General features: G+C 40.8%; 1 protein-coding gene across 1 annotated transcript in view; it reads right to left on the bottom strand.

Annotated features, from left to right (window-relative positions):
• The window catches only part of cdh22 (cadherin 22), a gene marked incomplete at both ends in the record, with an annotated part of 48,623 nt that extends 40,548 nt beyond the window's left edge, over positions 1-8,075 (bottom strand). The window contains 2 exons of the mRNA XM_080845442.1: positions 2,894-3,188; positions 7,845-8,075. Of these exons, the coding sequence (XP_080701568.1) occupies positions 2,894-3,188; positions 7,845-8,075 (526 nt within the window). The remainder of the gene's footprint in view (positions 1-2,893; positions 3,189-7,844) is intronic.
• Between the last annotated feature and the right edge of the window lie 12,560 nt (positions 8,076-20,635).

Raw genomic sequence — 20,635 nt, 5'->3', positions numbered from 1 at the left:
CATTGAAATTGCCAAACATACCGGGTAGTCTCAAGTATACAGGAGTGAGAAAGCTTTGCTTGATAACACTGGGAAAAACAGACAAACCTGAAATGGATTTTCACAACTCTTTACTTTGGAAAGGGCAGCACAGGTTTCATTTAAAACCTCGAAAATAAAAGGTAATATTTCATATGCAAAACACAAATGGTAAATGTTGTAAGGTAGAGTTCGTATTAATGCAAGGATGGCCAATCAGTCATCACCCATTTTCACATCAAGTGCAGCTCCCCAGCTGAACTTAGCGCCCCTATGCGTATAATGACCAATTAGGGGAGGCCTCAAATGGAACCGTAACTGGTGAACTCAGACTCAGCCTTTGCTCCTAATGGAATACTTGTCTTTCAAACAGACCTGCATATGATTACTTCTCCTAACGTTAGGCTGATCCTAGCATTTATTGTTGTCCTTCGCCAAATGCCCAAACGCTTCAAGGTGCATTACCATGAATCTGTTCTCTATTTCCTCTGCGCATTTGAAAGTCATCATTTACAAAACGCTGTACCTTTTAAAGATGGTTCTCAGAATATTACTCTGTAGGGCCTTTTCTCTGTCCTTTACCTTCAAAACCACAGAGCAACACTGATGGTTTGAAAAATCATAATCATAATCTGTCATACATGAGGTATACATCTTTGTACACATAATGTACGTTCTATCAATTGTCATGTGAAAGGGTGCTTGTGCGTTTTCTTGTTTTAGGTAACTGGATGGATACAGAAGGAATGCAGGCACAATGATAAAGGAAGCTGCCTTCGCTATCAGTGCTAGCAAGCATCATCCACAGAATTTGCATGATGAGAAGTAAAATACCCTGTATGCACATGAAACAAACATAATTTTCTCTTCTGACAAGATTGAAAAAATGTCTTACTATTGTCTCTGAAATACCAGCAACTGCATAAAGACTAAAAACCTGGCCTAGATTGCTTTAAAAGATATGAAACACACTAAATGCAGGATAACCACTTCCCCCATGACCAATGAGTTTAGCCTCCACATGACGAAATGACTGCATCATTTCCAATGTCACAGCGTATGCGTATGCAACACATTTCATGTATTTGTCATGGTCGGATTTATAATTATTCAGAGCTTCAGCATTACTTTTCAACACATGAAAACATTGAGATGTGTGTCTTTTGTACATGCAAGGCTGTTATTTATTCTGCTGCGCTGCCATTGGTCCTAACTGATATTCAGTGCATGAAAAATGTGTTTTACGACATGGATTTTATTACTGGGTGACACTACAGGCGAATGTTTTAAACAAACTCCCTGCGTGCAACTCCTCTGGCTGGCTTTGGTGGTAGTCCTCGTCGAGTTAACCGCAACTCAGCGACCCCCGCAAACACTTTGATTAATGGCAAAAACAAATGCTTTTTGGTCCCGGACTTTGTATTTGAAAGCCACCAGCAGCAACTGGCCAGCGAACGAAAGAGTGGGCAAGCATAATTGGAACGTTAAGTGAAAATGAATATGCTGGGGGCTTGTTCCTGATTACTTTTTTATTATTATTGCAGAGAGGTAATAAAACAGCACAGCGATCATGCATCGGCACCCACTCCGATTACATCTCATTTTTCCTCAGATCGCTAGCTTTCACTTTTCCTCTGTTAACTCGCACTAAGCATGCCAGGCATCATGGTACCTCACACATTAACCAATACTTTCATAACACCTTTCATACTTTCTTCATACTTAAACTCATACTTACTTACTCATATTTTAACAACTACAAGTATGTGTCATGACAATGCTGCACTGATAAACAGTAGTCCTACTAACATTTGTGTGAGGTGATTGTGTCTCTATGAAAATCTTTACACAAACCACAAAAGCTAATCAATCATGTCGGCGCACTCTTTGTTCCTGCTTTAAAAAGCTTTAAAAAAAAAAGAACATGGTATATCTTTTCAGGATCACATCACTGGAAGACAGCTCTAAACCACTAAGCCATTATTTACAGTGAACCCCATCTGAGCAACCATACTGTTGAGCTCTTGTGAAGGCTTTTACCAGGCTGTTGTCAGGGCTGAGAAGTATTGACTGTCTCCTGTCAAGTTTGGCTTTGATGGAAGGCTGGTGACCTTATCACCAGCATGCTAAAAGTGACGCCATTAGGAGTTGTTCTACAGGAGAGCAAATATGAGGCGAAAACAAACGGGGAAATGCTTGACTAAGCACTACTGTTATCTCATTAGAGCCGCCACTCTGTCCGATGTATAAAACATGAAGTGCACACTCATTTAATGTGTAATTTGACTGAGAGGTAAGTGAATGAGTGGTGCAGACGGAGGAAAGAGGGAGGGTCGGAGCGTTTGCGGTTCTCGTTCTTCCCTCCCTCTATCTTTCTCTCTGTCCCTCTCTCTCTTTCTCCCTCTTGCCTCTGCACACACTGCAAGCCCCCCAAGTCCTGCATATGAACATGCTGAGGAAGCAGGAATTAATTCCAATCAGGTGGTTCACAGTGACAGAGTGCTCGAGCCATTGCATTTACTATCACACGCTCTTAAAGCATTTGCAAACAGTCTTGCTCACACAAACACACACACACACACACACCCACACACAACAGACAACAGATTTCTGCCATTACAATCTCAGCTATTAGTGGAATCGTCATTAAACCTTATCATGTTGTCTTGATAACTAGGTCAAGATCAATACATATTTATACTGCTATTTGTGGGAGATGATTAATATAAGCCGCTAGAGCAGGTGACAGTTGATGAATGGAGCATTAATAATCAAAGCTGCACCTCAGACCACAATCAAGGTCCCACATAAAGTGTGTTTCGTCATTACTCTCCTCAGTGACAGATTTGTCATTTCTCCGGCACTCGTTTCTTACCTATAGGTGATAACTCTGCGACACTCCCTATGTAAGGGCCCTCCAGGAACTTGGGCTCGCTGTCGTTGATGTCCTGGACCTTGATGACGAACTCGGACTCGGGCTCCAGCGGGGCGCTGGAGTAGCGGTCGCGGGCCTGGGCGCGGAGCGTGTAGTGGGCCTTCTCCTCACGGTCCAGCTTCTGCGTGGCATGGATGTCGCCTGTGATCTCATCGATGATGAAGATGGTCCCTGCGCCCTCCCCCGAGATGGTGTACTTGATCATGCCCTCACCGTTGTCGGAGTCGGAGTGGATCTGTGGGTCAGACACATGAATGAGTGACACTTGCGATGAGGAGGGAATCCCCACAGTTTCTCTCAGGTTCTGCCCCCGCTGCAAAGGGGAAAAACAGCCGTGCCTGTCATGGAGTAGAATTGGTGTGAAACAGCACCACAAAGGGCTGAACTATGATACTCCTTCATCCCAAATGTTTGGCTAGCATTCAGACAGAGGAAATCTGAAACCTGGATATGAGTGAAATAAATTCATCTGGAGGTTTTAAAACTACTACTGGCCCTGTAATGTCATGTAAGGTTGGTAAAAAAATGCATTTCTAGAAACACCTCAGAAGCATATCCTGTAAGAAATACTACATATTATCAATACGAAGGGCTACATGACTCAACCTTGAAACATCAAGAAAGAAAATTGAAGCATAAAGGAGGAAGTCTCTGTTAAATGTACAGACGTACCACACAGCAGCGTCCCTTTCTTAAGGGTATGTGCAGACTGCACTGCAGCACACCTTCTTCATTTGCACATTTCAGCATGGCATGCCCTTCTCTGAAAAGGGCTTCAAATTATCAGATCAAATTCATCTCCAAGGCTGCTAAAGGTATGACTGAACACGAGAGGGAGAGTGAACTTAAACATCCCTCGCTATAAATCTGCCAAGACTTCCCCCTAATGTGATTGCAGGACATTCTCTCAGCCTTACAGCCTTTGGCTCCATCACACTTTTTTTTGTCTGCTGGCCTCGGTTCCTCTGTCGCCCATTATCATTCAAAAGTGGTTGCAGCCAGGGCCCATCATCCAAACAGCCATGGACTGAAGGGAGGGGGAGAACCCCCCCCCCATCTCCTCTGTTAATATTTTATAAAGCCTTAATTAAATATAGGATTCGATCACCCCCTTGGGGATTTTCATTAAGTATTTGTCATAAAACTGGGGGAATAATGCAAGCCTGGCCTCCGTATGGCATTTTTTCCCCATTTCATTTTGAATCCTCCCCGAGTCAAATAAAATGAACTCTCAGAAAATATACACTTTTTGGGTGTGGGCATCAATATTTCAGTACGAATATAAAAAAAAAAACTCCTCCAATAGCCAGACTGTGAAAGTGCAATATCTGAAGACGAGCTGCCGCCATAAAACGCAATCCAGCTCTCCCTGATTGTTCCAAAGGGAAAAAAAACACTAACTGCAATTTTCATCGCTTTAAACTAATTAGAGTGTATTCTGGGTATACAGATTAACTCAAAAAACAGAAGAAAAAACAAAAAGCACTCTCTTGCTCATGAACAAGAACAATCGTTAACAAACCCACCCACAAACCACACCAAGACAGAGATCCTTTCAGACACTTTTCTTCCCTACTAGTAATTACAACCCACAACAGATAACCCCCCCCCCCCCCCTTAAGGAACATTTGTCCATACATCATTCACTCCTCACTGCTGTAACTGTGGCTGTGTCTGAGCACTGGACATCAAACAAAAGGTCAAAGAGAGGGCTCCTGCTAAGCTGCAGCCCCAGACACCAGCATCGAGCCGTTGCCATTTTTCAGCAGCATGCAGCTTGGCTGCTAATAGATTCTTGCAAAAAACAATGAGGATTTGAGCAAAGCTAATCAGCAGTCATAATTTGTTTGCGGTGTCAACTTGTTTGAACCGACGTGTCGAGAAAGACAGTGTTGGGATTGATTTCTCTTCTCTTTTTTTTTTGTTTTGTTCAGTTTTTTATTTTTTGTATCTTCCACAGCGGCAGGGCCAAGAGAAGTTAAACTGTCAAGCTGTCCTTCAACAGAGATATCAGAGACAGGCTGATAGGAAGTTCACCGGTCTCACTTCTGAGGCAGACTGGCTGAGAGTCAGGCAGACCCCTCTTTAAAGAGTAAATCCGTCTTTAGAGAAGACAATCTTGCCATAGATCAACACTGAGATAGACACAGAAAGATGGGATATGCACTTGGTTAAAAAAAATCATCACTATTATGTGTGTTGGTGTGTGCGTGCATGTGTAAGCACGCATGTGTGTGTGTGTGTACTTGTGTCCAACTGTGTGTGGAGTGTCTGAGCCAGGCCAGCGGTGGCGGGTGGCGGTGTGGCACAGCCCCTGGTGGGTGAGGGCTGCAGGGGGAGGAAGGACGGAGGTAGGGGGGTGACCTCCCTCTCCTGGGTCATCAACCTAACCGAGTGCTCAGGCAGGACACTCACTATGAAGGGATTCAGATTCTATCTCCCTTTTAATATTAGACAAGTGTAGTAACACACTGAGTAGTCACAAACTGTATCGTGCCACTGAACTGAACAAAATGTACCAGGGAGAGAGAAATGGTCTCCATAACTACAGACTGAATTAGTGGTATTCAGCAATCTTAATGAAGTGTGTCTGAGTCATCCACATACTGTATATATAACATTAACAGACCACATTACATAGACAGCTAAGCTTCAGAACTGAAATTGAATTAAATTTCAAGACTTTTTATACATCTTGATAAATGTCCAGCAGTAATGTATGCAAAGCAAGGGCTTTTTTTCTCAGACACTCACTATGCATTTCTTACATCAAAGACATCAAAATGTATTTTACTTAATGGTCTAATTGTGTGTAGATCCAGATTTCCCTCTTTATGATCCAGAGTTCCCTCTCCTTCTTTGTAGAGATTTGTTTTCAATAGTATAAAAATATTGTTTTGTACTGTAGCTATGTCAAGTCCTGAGACCCAGACAGTCAATCTGTGGATTTAGCAGAAAATATAAAAGACAAATGATTGTCCATTATTTTTTAACCACACATAAATATTGATAAAATCACACTGCCATAGTGCCACATATTTCGCATATCTATATAAAAATATAAGAAAGGTAAAGAGGAGAGATCAAAAAAAACCTCTTGCTCAGTTTTGCATCATTCAACCCTGACTCAGAAGCTTATCGGACATTTTCATTGATTCTGTCACTGAAGGCAACATGTAACACATATACACATAGACACTCAGCCCTCCCTACACTCTAGTGTAGGTCTTTAAAACCAATTCCAGTCTTCTACAAGCAGGAAGTATTGGGATCCACAAAGAAACAAAACCTGGTTGCACATTGTTGGCTCACAGCAGACCTCTATAAGATGTTTTTATTCAGCCGTGCCTTTGTTCAGAACTGCTGTTCTGTGGCTGAAGGCCATTTTCAAGAATTCTTCCAACGTATGGAAAACGTCCCTCATGGATAACACAAGGTCAGGAGAGTATAACGTATGACCACCCCTCCACCCAACCAATCTCCTCCTTCAACTCGGGTAACTTGTGAGCTGAACCTGTGTGCCCAAGGACATTTAAAAGCGGAAAAAGAAAAAGAAATCTTGGATACGTGAGGGGAAGGGAGTCATTGCAGTCCTTTTTTTAAATTGGCAACCTGTTACGTGTAACTGAATGCACATCTGGTTGGGCAGGATTTCGGACACAAGCAATGCGCGCTGTGACAGAAAGAGGTTGATGGAGAGGAGGGTGAACAATGACCAGAGCTCACTATGAGGGGCGGGGGGGGGGGGGGGGGGGGGGGGGGCGCGCTTACCACAAGTTACCAGAGAGCTACATTTTCAAGTAAAATGTCCTGCATGGCAGCCAAGGAGTCAACTGGGGACTTTGTGGTTTAAGTGAGAAGTTATTGGACTCTATTGTGCTACTTATGAAAACAATAACAACAATATCTGCAAATCAGCGAAAATGATGTGTGTGTGTGTGTGAGGGCTACACTTTTCACTTTCTCATTATTTAAGCTTTGTCCTCTCATGACAACAAATAAACATTTGAGGTAAAAAGTGGGGGTCTGTGGATCGGCTAAGGGGCAGGGAAATTCATTATCCAAATGTGTTGAACAAAGCTGCCAGTTTATTGCACAGTGAGTGACCATTTAGGAAAAATCATATTTCATTGCTGAATTAATGGCCAGGGCAGCCTTGGCATCTTTGCTGAGTTGGAGGGAAGAGGAGGGGGGGGGGGGGGGGGGGAGAGAACCTGTTCTAAATGGCCACTGCTGATAAAAGGCATGGCGATCGTATTTAATCCTATATTGTCCTAATTAAAGTCTTTGATACCCTCAGCGATGGATGAGTCCAGCAACACCAGCAGGCACTATTAATAGTCTTGGCTCGTGCCCTGGCTTCATGGGGTGCAATAACTCTCTGTAATTTTATTAATAAAATCATCTCTCTTCCCCCACAACGCATTCCCATTTAAACATCCACTCCTCTCACCCCCCCACACTCCCCCTGCAATGAATCACTTCCAAATGTGTCCCTCCTCCCGTGCTGGTCTCAGCCCAGCCTCACCAAAGTAGGACTAATGTTGTCTAAAAGTGGTAGAACACAGAATCATGGGAGGTAGGTGAGAGACAGTTTTAGGGCCTCATTTGAGGATTATCTGAGCCAGGGTTATGCTGACACATGCATGGCCTAAGTCTATTTTACTGCTGGCAGTATGCAAAAGATAATCTATGTGGTACATTTGCATTCAGTTCAATCTTACAGCATGAATTTGTTTTTACACTAATGTGTCTAGACAGTAATCTAGACGCATCATTATCGATAATCACAATCTCTATTGCATTCCATGCTTCTTTTCTCTGCTGCTCCAGCCAATTTTCAAAAAAACAAATGAAGGAAAACAACGAAAAGCAATGAAAAGCATATTACCTTTCCGACATATAGAGGTTCTGTTCCTGTGTACTCCTCCACCACGAAGAACTGGTTCCACACCCATCCTCTCTTCACCCGCTCATGGGACATGTAGCCCTGGTCCTGGGCTCCGGGTCCCGTTAGCACGTTGCTAGTCCTTACTGTCTCTGCTTGTCCCCAGCTGAAGCACTGCAGAAGCCAAAGAGTCACTGGCAGCAGAGAGGCCCCTTGCCTCCAACAGGGAGCCATGTCAGGTCTACATGTGGTGGGGTGACAGACACTTCAGGCAAGATGAGGGGAAAGGTCTCAGAAGACACACCCCAAACCCCACATAGATCCAAAGTCAGTGAACGAAAATATTCCCTTTATGCTATAGTTCCTGGAAATTTCTTCTCATCTGTAGATGTTTACCACTTGTGTATGTTGACAAAGTTCAGAGAGGAAATGGGTGCAAAAATAATCAGTTTTTTTAACGTGAAATTCACTTTGAGTATGCCAGAGTTTCCTCAGTGTTTAGTCCCCGTGTCTGCCCTCCATTAACACTCTTTCAGAACCGGAGTACTGGGACGTGCTTTACAAACAATATCGAAGAAGTTGATAATATAAAGTATTAAGAAATAAGAAACATAGTTGGATGTTTAGAGAGCCATAAAAGAACAAGGCATGATCCCAGTTTGCTTTTTTTTTTTTTGACAGATTCTGCTTTAAATCATCTTTTTAAAATGCAAAGAAATGCAAACCATGGACAGACTGACACTTCTCTCTCTCTCTCCCTGAGATTTCAAATTAATGTCAATTTGAAGCAGAAAATACCATAAAATGTCAGAAAGGACAGCCTAATTTACACATGCTGAAATACATGTACCTAATATCAATTTCAAAGAATCTCAGTACTTTCAGGATAAATAAATATCTTTGATTAGAAACATCCTTCGCATATCCATGTACATACATCAACAGATTACAGATTGTTGCTGTGGCTTTGATGTTGATCTCTCTTGTTCAAATAGTTGTTTTGTTCTCAATTAGAATAATGGAATGTATGAGAAGTGCATGAAAGAAGCATGAAATATATGCTGCATCTGGTACAAATTCTTCTGTTGAGGAGTTCTGCTGTTTAGAAGTCTTTGACAAGCCTTTATCCACAGCTCTCTTTCCTTCTTCAGGCCTTGTTGAGACTGTTTCCGTAGATGAGGGACATCCATGAGGCTTTGCCCTGTAACAGAAAAAGGACATATTAGTGGTACAGTTTGTGATCATGACTGTTCGTTTAAAGGTACAGTGCATGACTATTATCCCTTACACTTTTCATCACATTCAGTGGAATTATACTCATGTCTCATAAAAACAAATGGCTAGGACTGAGCCATTAACCATTCCAGCCAATCAACAAAGGTTTCTTCAGGAGCATGGAAAAGAGGGGTGTATTCGGATGCAGTGGCGGCTCCTGAAAAAATTCTCAGGGGGGGCAATTTTTTTGATAATGATTAAGGCGACCTATTCAGTAGGTACATTAAGTTATCCGATTTACTCATACAGCAAAACCTTCCACTATTGGCAGCAACCAACAGTAATATCTCCCCTCTTTCTACGTAGCTAGAGTAGCAAGATACAAGTGGAACGCTATGGAAGAAAGTTACATTCAGGAGCCTTCATAAGCAAACATGATGTGGCTCCACATTAAATGATCCCACTTTTTCATTATCCACACGTCTCAAATGTTGTATGATGTAGCTGAACAGGACACATGATATGTCCACTAACAACAGAAAGAAGGGGGCAACATACGTCAAAACCAACGATATTTATTGACTGATCTTGAAAGTATTGGCTTACAAAAGCAAAATAAGTCATCACATTAAAAATTATTTAAAGTTAGTTCACACTGTGAAACCTATGAAAAGTGACAGTGGTATATAGATACAGACCGCGTTAGCCACTTCAGGACCGCGATTTTCTTTTGTTCCAATTTCCCTCCAATTGTAGAAAACTGTTGAATGGATACTTTTGGTCTAGGAAGTCCTAATTGTTTTTTTGGTCAATTTATCTTCAAAATTACGCTGACTAAAAAGAAGTTTCTGTCAAAGAGCGGATGGAGTTGTTGTGCTGAACAGGTGCCATCTTGACATGCCTTTTGTCGAAGCTGTGTGACGTCCTCATTGCGTTTTACCCTAGGCTTTTGCGTCGCTTACTTATGACTAGACTTGGAGGGGCTCGCCCTCCCGGAAGCCATAGAGAATGCATTGAGAGAGCTCTGTTTTGTGAAAAAAACGCATTTAACATGGGAGTCAATGGGCGAGGTCTGGGGCGATTTTCATTTCGCACAAGATCGCCCTGAAGGGGCGGGGCCATTTGAATCACGACTCTAGGCTGACTGAATGACTGTTACCTGATTCGACAAAGACATACAGAGGCATATCAGACGGTCTAGTGGTAGAATCTGACAGAAAAAAAAATATGAAATTTACATTGACATGTAGTCGTAAATGAATTTCTACATCAGGAATTATCATTTTTTAATTTTTAATTTTTTAATTTTCTTCCTTTTCCCATAGGCAGTGCGTCGCCCCAATCGCCCTTATGGACGAGCCGCCACTGTTCGGATGGCTACTTAGCTCAAAAACCTGATTCAAGAACTTTAAATGTTAAAACCGTGACACTGGTGAGATATTGTGGTATGGTAAGAATGAAAGGTATGGTGTGTAACTTTCACAATGCATCTATAATACAATGGATACATACTGTGTGTGGGGTTTCTAGCGAGATCAGGATGTATGCAAACATTTACCAGCCCTAAATCTTAAACATTCCATGGATTCTTACTGAATACCACATAAATAAATAGGGGTAAAGGAACATTGTTGGTTATGTACAGAATAAATCCTCTATTTTTGTTTCCTGGGGCCATAGCCTTCGCAGCATGAATCCCAATAATGTGCCCAGCGCGAGAGCAATGGCTTCCACAGGTAACCCAGTCAGGTGTGCTGGGAGCGGGGGAGGGCCGGCAATACATCACAGACACAGCATGAGCACATCAGGCCCAGCAGCACAGGGACAGGGTAGGCCAGCTGATTAATTACATGAGGAAGCGCTAACTGGATAAAAGTATTAATCAATTAATTCGATGCATTGCAGCAACAGTCCCTAATAGTTCAAACAAACATCACGCGAGAAAGGGACGCTGATAAGAGCCGAGGTCCATTGTGGGGCGAGAGAGAGTCGGGAGAGATGGTGATTAATGGTCTTTGTGAAACCTTCCACACAGTACACACACACACACACACACACACACACACACACACACACACACACACACACACACAGGACAACAACAACCACAACATAGTGTGGCTGAGATATCGCAACCTCAAGGCCACAGACAGTAGAACCAGCAGGCTTAAGAGTCAAGAGGAAATCTTTTTCACACCTCTGGGTGTTTAACCTTTTGTACCCCTAGGCTTTGGTAGAACTTCACATTTGAAAACTCCTGTGGAATTTCAACCCTTAACTTTGTCTGAAACACAGACTATATTGCTTCAGTACAGAGCATGTGACTTTTATTTTAACATTGCGGACTGGTCCGTTCTTCCCACTATAACCAGAGAACATCCATCTAAATTCCTTCCTTTGTGAGAAGAGTAGGACCAACACAAAGGAGCTCAACAGATGTAGGGGAATACACCATGTGAAGTACTCTGTCACGACCGTATAAATGGAGTTCTTTTCAAGTGACAGCATTATTTTCATACTCATGATACTATTATGAACAAAACAATCGTGCCGCAAATAGGATATTTACAGCTGTTGGCCATGTTTACCACGTTTTGTCCTTTTGTTTTTTTGACACTTTATTTTTTTTTAAAGTTTTATCACAGATACAGAGGGTCAGAAAATTAAACAAACACACAGATTGACAGAAAATAATACAAAAACAAAAAACAACCATTAACATGCTGGATTGCATTGATCTCATAGGCGGAGATCCCGGGGGGGACATGTATGGAATCAGATCAATGCCATAAATATTTTGTAATCTGTAATATAGATTTTGTATCTGTAATATAGATGTTGTATCTGTGAAACCATCTACACTTTCAAAACCTATCTACAGATACGGATTTCAAATACGAAATGTATAGATACATTTCTACACTTTCAAAAACTATCTTCACTTTCAAAATCCATTTACAGTTACGGATTTCAAAATACAAAATGTATCTACACTTTCAAAAACTATCTTCACTTTCAAAATCTATCTGCAGATACGGATTTCAGTTACGGATTCCAGTTACGTATTATGGATACGGATTTCAAATACGAGTTACGGATTTCAGTTACGAATTACAAAATCTTTTTGGCAGTGTTTTAACCAGCTTTCTAAAGAGCCAATCAGCGCTTATGGCAGATTTTCTAACGCGCCAATCAACACATTGTATCCTGTACTGACTAGCCAATCAGCGCTAGCTTGCTGCAACTGCTGGGAGAGTTGAGTGAAACGGTTATGCAGGCAGCAGCAGTTCACTGGAAACAGACACCAAGACACCGAGAGATGGCACAGGTAAGAAGGCCTATATTTCAAGTTGTTAATAAAGTAATTGTAAAACGCACAATCATAGTCAATGGTTTTCACTCCACACTTCGTTCCACCTGTTACTCAGATCCTTGTCGTTGTATGGAAGATAGTATGAACTGCTTTGGTAGCTAACGAAAGCTAACGTTAGCATGCTTGTGACCGATTCACATTTAATTAAGATAACCATGAACAGTATTCATATGACCCATTATCACGATGAGAACATTTAGCAAACAAACTGCTATTGTCTTGTTCTCCAGACACATGCAGAGGTGGTGGTGGGGGTATAACGTTAGGTGCATCCTCAACTGGATAATGACCAGCCTGATCTCAAAACCACCTTGCAATGACATGTCATTTTCGTTTCTTTTCATGACACTTTGGGGTAGCCTTCTTGTAACCATTTTCTGAAGTCCTTGAAAACGCTTTATTGTGTATTTTTTGTGGAAGCGAGTTTTACGCAAATACACTAGTTAGATCCATGGAAGTTGATGGAACAGTTGATCTAGGCCAGGGGTGGCCAAACTAAGTAATTGTTTGAAAATTGATGCACTTAACATTAACTTTCTGCATGGACCATAAGCAAAAAAACACAATAACCTAGAGTCTAGTCACTTAAGCATAACACGTACAGACTCATAGACAGCAGCATAAAAAGGTCATAATGGAACTGGGGTAGGACCTCTCTGCAAGGGTCAGATCAGATCCCTAAAAAACAAACTTCTTCAGTGAAGTCAAGTGTTGGATCTGGAATTGTTCCCTTCTGTCCATCCAACACCATGTTAATTAATCAACTTGTTGTGTATCTCGATCTCCCACTTTACATTTATTTTGCATCTTATTTTATTTGGGTTTTTCTGAAACATGTTACATGGTCTCGATAGTTTGCATTTACTTGTCCCTTTTGGAAGGGATTTGATACAGTATAAATAAAACAAATGTTTTGAATGTATATGTTGCGTCTGTCTGTAATTATCTATACATTTGATTAGAAGTTCCTGGTTATAAATTATAAAGTTGAGGTACATTATAAACTATTGCAGTGTGCGATTTCAAATTCCTCTTAAATTATTCTGCTATACTAACTTAACCCAATTAAAGTGAATTCTGTATAAGAACTCATTACAATGTAAAATTATAAATTACTACAATTTACAGGACAGTTAGCTGAAGTGAGGATTAAAAGTTATTACAACGTTAAATAATAAGCTAGCACTGTCCTTGACTGTAAGTGAAAATCAGGTGGATGTGTGTATGCACAAATGGCTACACTATAACTGCGTATGGTTGGAACAGTGATCTAAACATTATTTTCCCTTTGATGTTTGCTTTCAGAAAAGAAAGTTCATCTGGAAGTGTCCCTGTACAAGAGATTTTATCTACTCTTGCTGAAAAGATCAACCAGAACCAAGTCAACCGGTTCAACATAAACCGTGCTGCTGTGCTTGATGGTGCCATTCGGGGCTTTAAAAGAATCTCGTTTGACCCAACACACAGGATAAGTGTGAGATTTTCGGACGACAAAGGAACAAGTGAAGAAGCTGTGGAACTTGGTGGTACAAGAAGAGAATTTCTTCGACTGCTTACAGAAGCTCTTGCACAGTCTTCAGTGTTTGAGGGAACAGAAGGGAACCTCAACTTGGCTCTTGATTCATCAGGTATATGGCTCCCATACCATTTTGAACCTCATAGTGATTTTAATCCTTTGAAATAATAGACTAACACTGTAAAAAGCCAGTGTGGCTACCCTGGTACCAAAGAGGGTGCTGAACTCAGATTACGAACTGTGATTTTAAGGCATTTCCATGGCAAAAGTTAAAAGGTTATGCTAACACTACCTAAATTCTACCTCTCTTTTTTTTCAGCTGTCAGAGAGGACAGATACTTTGTTACAGGAAGGGCTATTGCATTAAGTCTGGTACATGGAGGGCCTTCACCAAATTTCTTCTCTCAAACACTGTTTGACTGCATTGTTCAAGGGCCAGAGAAATCAAGACCAAACCTTGGGGACATCGCCGACTCCGACATCCGTGAGAAAATACAAAAGGTTTGATGCATTTTCATTTCATCATATTCAGCATTCTCTATCTATCTGTCTTATCATTTGTGCCCCCAATTCAGTTAAATGGATCAGCTTATATCCGTTTTACACTGTGGTATTATGCATCTGCCACAAGATATCATTTTGGATGTGACGAAGTGCCCAGGTTGCGTTCATTGGACTGAAGTAGTCTTACCCAATTAAAAGTAAAATCATATCACTGGCACGTCATCAGCCACTAACGTCAAAGTTACGATCACTTCTAGCAAAGCAGTGTTGAAATATGAGAACATTTGAGTTTTGAGCTAAAAGTAGTCACTGGAATAATGTTTAACTGGAATTTGGATGAGAATTTTATCTGATTTTTAAAAAATAAACTGTTAATCATTTTTAGGTTTCAGAATCAACAACTCTGGAGGAACTCACCCAGTCAACTCAACCTCTCCAAGACTATCTTGCCAATGCAGGCTGTCTGAAGCCACTGAAAAGTGTTGACGACAGGGATAGACTTGTGGAAGATGTCTTGATGTTTCAAGTCATTAATCGAGTCCGTGGACCATTTGAAAGGTAGTTTAAATTTAGTTAAATTGAAAATCCTGTTGTTTGATGCCTGACACATGCAAAAAAGTGAACTCTTCATTGAATCACCATTCCTCCCATACTGTCATAGGTTCAGAGATGGCTTAAAAACGCTTGGAGTCCTGGAGCAGATCCAGAATCATCCAGAATCGTTCAGTCCAGTGATGTGCTACAATCCAAGGCCGCTCACCGCTGACCAGGTTGATGGGCTGTTCCACATCCGGTGGTCAGAGGAGGGGAGCAACCAGAAAAGAGAGGAGAGAACAGTAGTTGCTTTCTGGAGGGACTATTTGCAAGATGTTGAAGGTATGTGTGAGAGATAGAGAGAACAACTCAGGAAACTCATATGTGCACTTTTCTAGGAAAAGGGAAACAAGCTTCTGGTGTTAACATGACAAAGTTTATGATTTTAAGTATTTGGTCTGTCTCTCATTCATATTTATCTTCCACCCCAACAAAGTCCTGAAATGTAGTTTGTGTTCTGTGCTTAATTCTATGCTGTCCTGATTGCTCCACAGAGGAAGATGGATCAAAGAAGTTGGGGGACATCCTAGCATTTGCAACTGGATCTGATGCAGTACCACCAATCGGCTTTTCTCCTCAACCATCTCTTGAATTTCTTCACCCTAGTGGTGAAGCAGCAAAGTTCCCTGTTGCCAACACCTGCATCAGCTGTCTTCGACTGCCGATCTACAGCACGTACGATTGTTTTAAGACCAACATGGACTTTGCAATAAGAAACACAGGGGTTTGGCATGCCATAGATGATGAATTTAAAGTTGAAAAGTATAAAATGTAACAGTATGAAAAAAAAAAAAAAAAAATGTCGGTATCCACTCCAAAAATGTTGGAAATTCAAATTACTGAATTCACACTAGACACAAGTTTGCTTGCTTTGTTAACTTCAGTGGATACATTTCCTAGTAAGGGCTTACATTTGTCCTGTTGTTTGTTTGAGTAAGAATGGAGCCAGTTTACTTGATGAATTTGTTTTTATTGTCAAGTTTAATTAAAATGTACTTTACTTGTTGAATGAGCTTGGGGGTTCTGTTGCAGAATGTAGATGTGTCCAATCTACTTTTTTTTTTATACAGGTACATTTACATCAATAAATCTTTTATGTAATAATAGCCCAATCTCTTCATTCAAGTTCAAGTTTATTGACATACTAGACATCAACTAGCAACATCAATATCAATGTAGTGAAATTATTAGGCTAAGAGCCAACTCAACTTTGCACACTAGTAAGAGAATCATTCACTTAGTCCTCTGGGATGTCTTGCTTGCAAAAAATTTAAAAGAGACAGAAATAATTGTATTCCATGATTTCCATCATTCATTAATGGGTCAATTCATTCTTGAATTTCTTGCATGGTACTGTTGCTTACATGAACACTGTTTTCAGGAACCTCAATATTATTCCTGCTCTCTACTGTAGGTAGCGGTTCGCCATTATCAGTGCCTAAATGTTGATCAGTCTGAAACACACCACGTATAGCTGTGTTGTTGCTTCCAATATGACTGACAACACCTCTATGCCACAATTGCAATGGGGTTTGGCTTCCTTGGGTAGAGAGTCCATGGTTATTCCATTGACTCCTGAATTCTCTTACTCCCCTTCGAACCCGAGGTAAGTAAATGTAATGCAAACAAAATAAATGAAGATCACAAAGAGAGTCAAGTATGCCTTCATTTTCCATAAACGTAAATAAGTCAGAGAAGTAATAAGAAACGACTCTGTTTAGTTCTGCCCATAGCCTCTCTATTCTTTGGTTGTGTACGCTGCGCCCCATGATCATACTCCCTCTATTCACCCCTCTATTGTTCAGCATGTATCGGGCAACCTCTATGTTTTCCCTTCCATGGTCGCTCCGTACTCTCGAAGGCAGACCAAAGTCAGATACACCTTGCTGAAACAGGTTCAAAACACTTGATGCCCTGTTATTATTGAGGCACTCAAGGTATATGATGGAGCGACTGTACCCATCCACACAGCCATGGAACACCATTCTCCACCTCACCAATTTATGGTTCCCGTCAATATGCCTGTATAAAAGAAAGAAGTGACAGCTGTAACAATCCTGGAAAAACACTCTCTATGGGCCAGAAATATTGTTGCGAGACCTTAATGAACCCTTACAGTAAAAAAAAGGTTGTATGTTTGTGTTATTTGTCCATTAGTATCAGTTATAATGTAGCTGGCTTCCCCAACTGATAGCCGGGCAAGATCACCATTGAGCAATAAAACAATGAACTCATGGTGAACAGCCAAATATCAACAATATTCAAAATATTTGTTAATCTTGTCAACCATAATGTGGCTAATCTCCCGAGTGTGTGTGATCTGTGATCACGATCACTTTTATGTAAAATATGGTGATCAAAATGATCGTGTTGATCACACACACTCAGGGATACATTGTATTTTTTTTTTTTACTCAATGGAGCTAAACCAGTCCTCGGTTGGGGGAAGTCAGCTAGTTCTAATCTAGGGAAGCCTATGAGCGAAACTTTTGTACAGATAATATAAATACAGGGATCACAAACAGTAACGTTAGGCAAGCCATAACTTGTAAGAATAGACCTGTCAATGGCCCAAAGCAAAGAAAAAATACAACTTGAACCTACCTCCACTGGGAAATGGATGCTGGCAGATAACAGTTGTATGAGAGACATCTGATTCCTGCAGGTGAACTCCAGATAGTCAAGGTCTTAGGGCTGCCGATCTAAGGCCCCCTCCAACCTAGACCTCAGTCTGTGGAGAACATCATTTCCCACTGCCACCTGACAAAAATGCATACATGAACATCCAATACACAATCAGCACATAACACTCAAAGTAGACATTCATGTTAACATATTACCAAAATTATGATAATGGTTCTTTGTCATGGATATGGATTGGTCATGTGTATGACTGTAAATGTTAAAGTTACAAGAAATTACAAATGTGGGGTTTCTGGTTAAAGCAAAAATCAACAGTTAACAGTTATTTTTCAACATGCTGCTGTCTATGAGTCTGTACGTGTTATGCTTAAGTGACTAGACTCTAGGTTATTGTGTTTTTTTGCTTATGGTCCATGCAGAAAAATGTTAAGTGCATCAATGTTCAAACAATTACTTAGTTTGGCCACCCCTGGCCTAGATCAACTGTTCCATCAACTTCCATGGATCTAACTAGTGTATTTGCGTAAAACTTGCTTCCACAAAAAATACACAATAAAGCGTTTTCAAGGACTTCAGAAAATGGTTACAAGAAGGCTACCCCAAAGTGTCATGAAAAGAAACGAAAATGACATGTCATTGCAAGGTGGTTTTGAGATCAGGCTGGTCATTATCCAGTTGAGGATGCACCTAACGTTATACCCCCACCACCACCTCTGCATGTGTCTGGAGAACAAGACAATAGCAGTTTGTTTGCTAAATGTTCTCATCGTGATAATGGGTCATATGAATACTGTTCATGGTTATCTTAATTAAATGTGAATCGGTCACAAGCATGCTAACGTTAGCTTTCGTTAGCTACCAAAGCAGTTCATACTATCTTCCATACAACGACAAGGATCTGAGTAACAGGTGGAACGAAGTGTGGAGTGAAAACCATTGACTATGATTGTGCGTTTTACAATTACTTTATTAACAACTTGAAATATAGGCCTTCTTACCTGTGCCATCTCTCGGTGTCTTGGTGTCTGTTTCCAGTGAACTGCTGCTGCCTGCATAACCGTTTCACTCAACTCTCCCAGCAGTTGCAGCAAGCTAGCGCTGATTGGCTAGTCAGTACAGGATACAATGTGTTGATTGGCGCGTTAGAAAATCTGCAATAAGCGCTGATTGGCTCTTTAGAAAGCTGGATAAAACACTGCCAAAAAGATTTTGTAATTCGTAACTGAAATCCGTAACTCGTATTTGAAATCCGTATCCATAATACGTAACTGGAATCCGTAACTGAAATCCGTATCTGCAGATAGATTTTGAAAGAGAAGATAGTTTTTGAAAGTGTAGATAGTTTTTGAAAGTGTAGATACATTTTGTATTTTGAAATCCGTAACTGTAAATGGATTTTGAAAGTGAAGATAGTTTTTGAAAGTGTAGAAATGTATCTATACATTTCGTATTTGAAATCCGTATCTGTAGATAGGTTTTGAAAGTGTAGATGGTTTCACAGATACAACATCTATATTACAGATACAAAATCTATATTACAGATTACAAAATATTTATGGCATTGATCTGATTCCATAGACATGTTCCCCCCTACCATAAAGTTGTCCCCCCCAACAATCATTGGAAACACAACATTTTTTTGTTAAAAAATATAATAATATGAAATAAAAGCACAACGACACAAGTGGTGCTAATTATAGACGTAAAACAATGTGTTTTTTAAGTGTTGAAAAATCATGTTCCCCCTATTCCTCAAAGTGGTTTGGTTCACATGCTGTTTCCAACGGGCAGGGCTACCGGCAGCTCCGTGTTTCAGTTAATCAGCCCAGCACAGTACACGGTCATATTGTGAGACCGTAATGACCGTGAGATGAGGCTTCTCCCTCTTGCATTGTGATCTGTACATTATCAACGATATCTTGTTTTAAATTTTAAACATATCCCTCCATCGCATAATGAAGGCCCTTTGAAGGCTTCTAGACGAAATCAGGTCCATTTGTCTCCAAAAGTTGTCTAGAGCCTCTTGGGATATAGTTTTGACACTGATAGCTGCCATTGTAAACTCTAGTGAGCTCTGATAACTTGACCATATTAGCAACAGTGAATAGGGGTGGCGGGGCTTAGCGATAGGTCAAATTGTACTGTTGTAGAAATTATTTTGAGCCTCAAGTTCTCTTGAACTTTGGACATTATTTGTCTGTGAGTAGATATTTCGTGTTAGTACATTTAATGCCATTTAGAGAATTTAATGCTGTTATGCCACTTGGTATCCATTGTTTGAATCTCTGGACAAGAGTGTTTCGAACATCCCTTCCAAAATGCGGTATAACTATGGCAACACCCCCTCAACCTGGTGCTCTCCTTGAATCCTTCGCACCCACTGACCTCCCTGAACTAAACACCCTGATCCTCTCATCTATATCATCGACGTGCCTACTAGACCCTATCCCCACAAAACTACTTAAACATGCACTACCCTTTTTAAGTGAGACATTACTTAATGCAATGAATAATTCACTAATTCACGATATGTCCCGCAATCATTCAAAATAGCAGTGATCAAACTCTCTCAAAAAACGTACCTTGATCCTGATAATCTAGCTAACTATAGACCCATATCTAAACCTCCTTTCTTGTTCAAAATACCTGAAAAAATAGTAGCTAATAGTAGCTCTGGCTTTAGAGCCCACCACAGCACTGAAACTGCCTTAGTCAAAGTCCTGAATGACCTACTAATCGCATCCAATCATGGGTGCACCTCAATCCTAGTTCTCTTAGACCTTAGTGCCACTTTCGACACTATAGATCATCATATCCTATTACAGAGACTTGAACATCATGTTGCCATCAAAGGCTGTGCCCTATCTTGGTTTAGATCCTACCTCTCTGATCGCCAACAATTGGTTCATGTCCATGGATGGCATCTTTTTGTCATCCTTTTGATTCTTT

Source organism: Sprattus sprattus (assembly GCF_963457725.1).
Source record: "Sprattus sprattus genome assembly, chromosome: 10".
NCBI lineage: Eukaryota > Metazoa > Chordata > Actinopteri > Clupeiformes > Clupeidae > Sprattus > Sprattus sprattus.
Note: the sequence above shows the minus strand (reverse complement) of the source record. Positions and strands in the feature narration are given on the sequence as shown.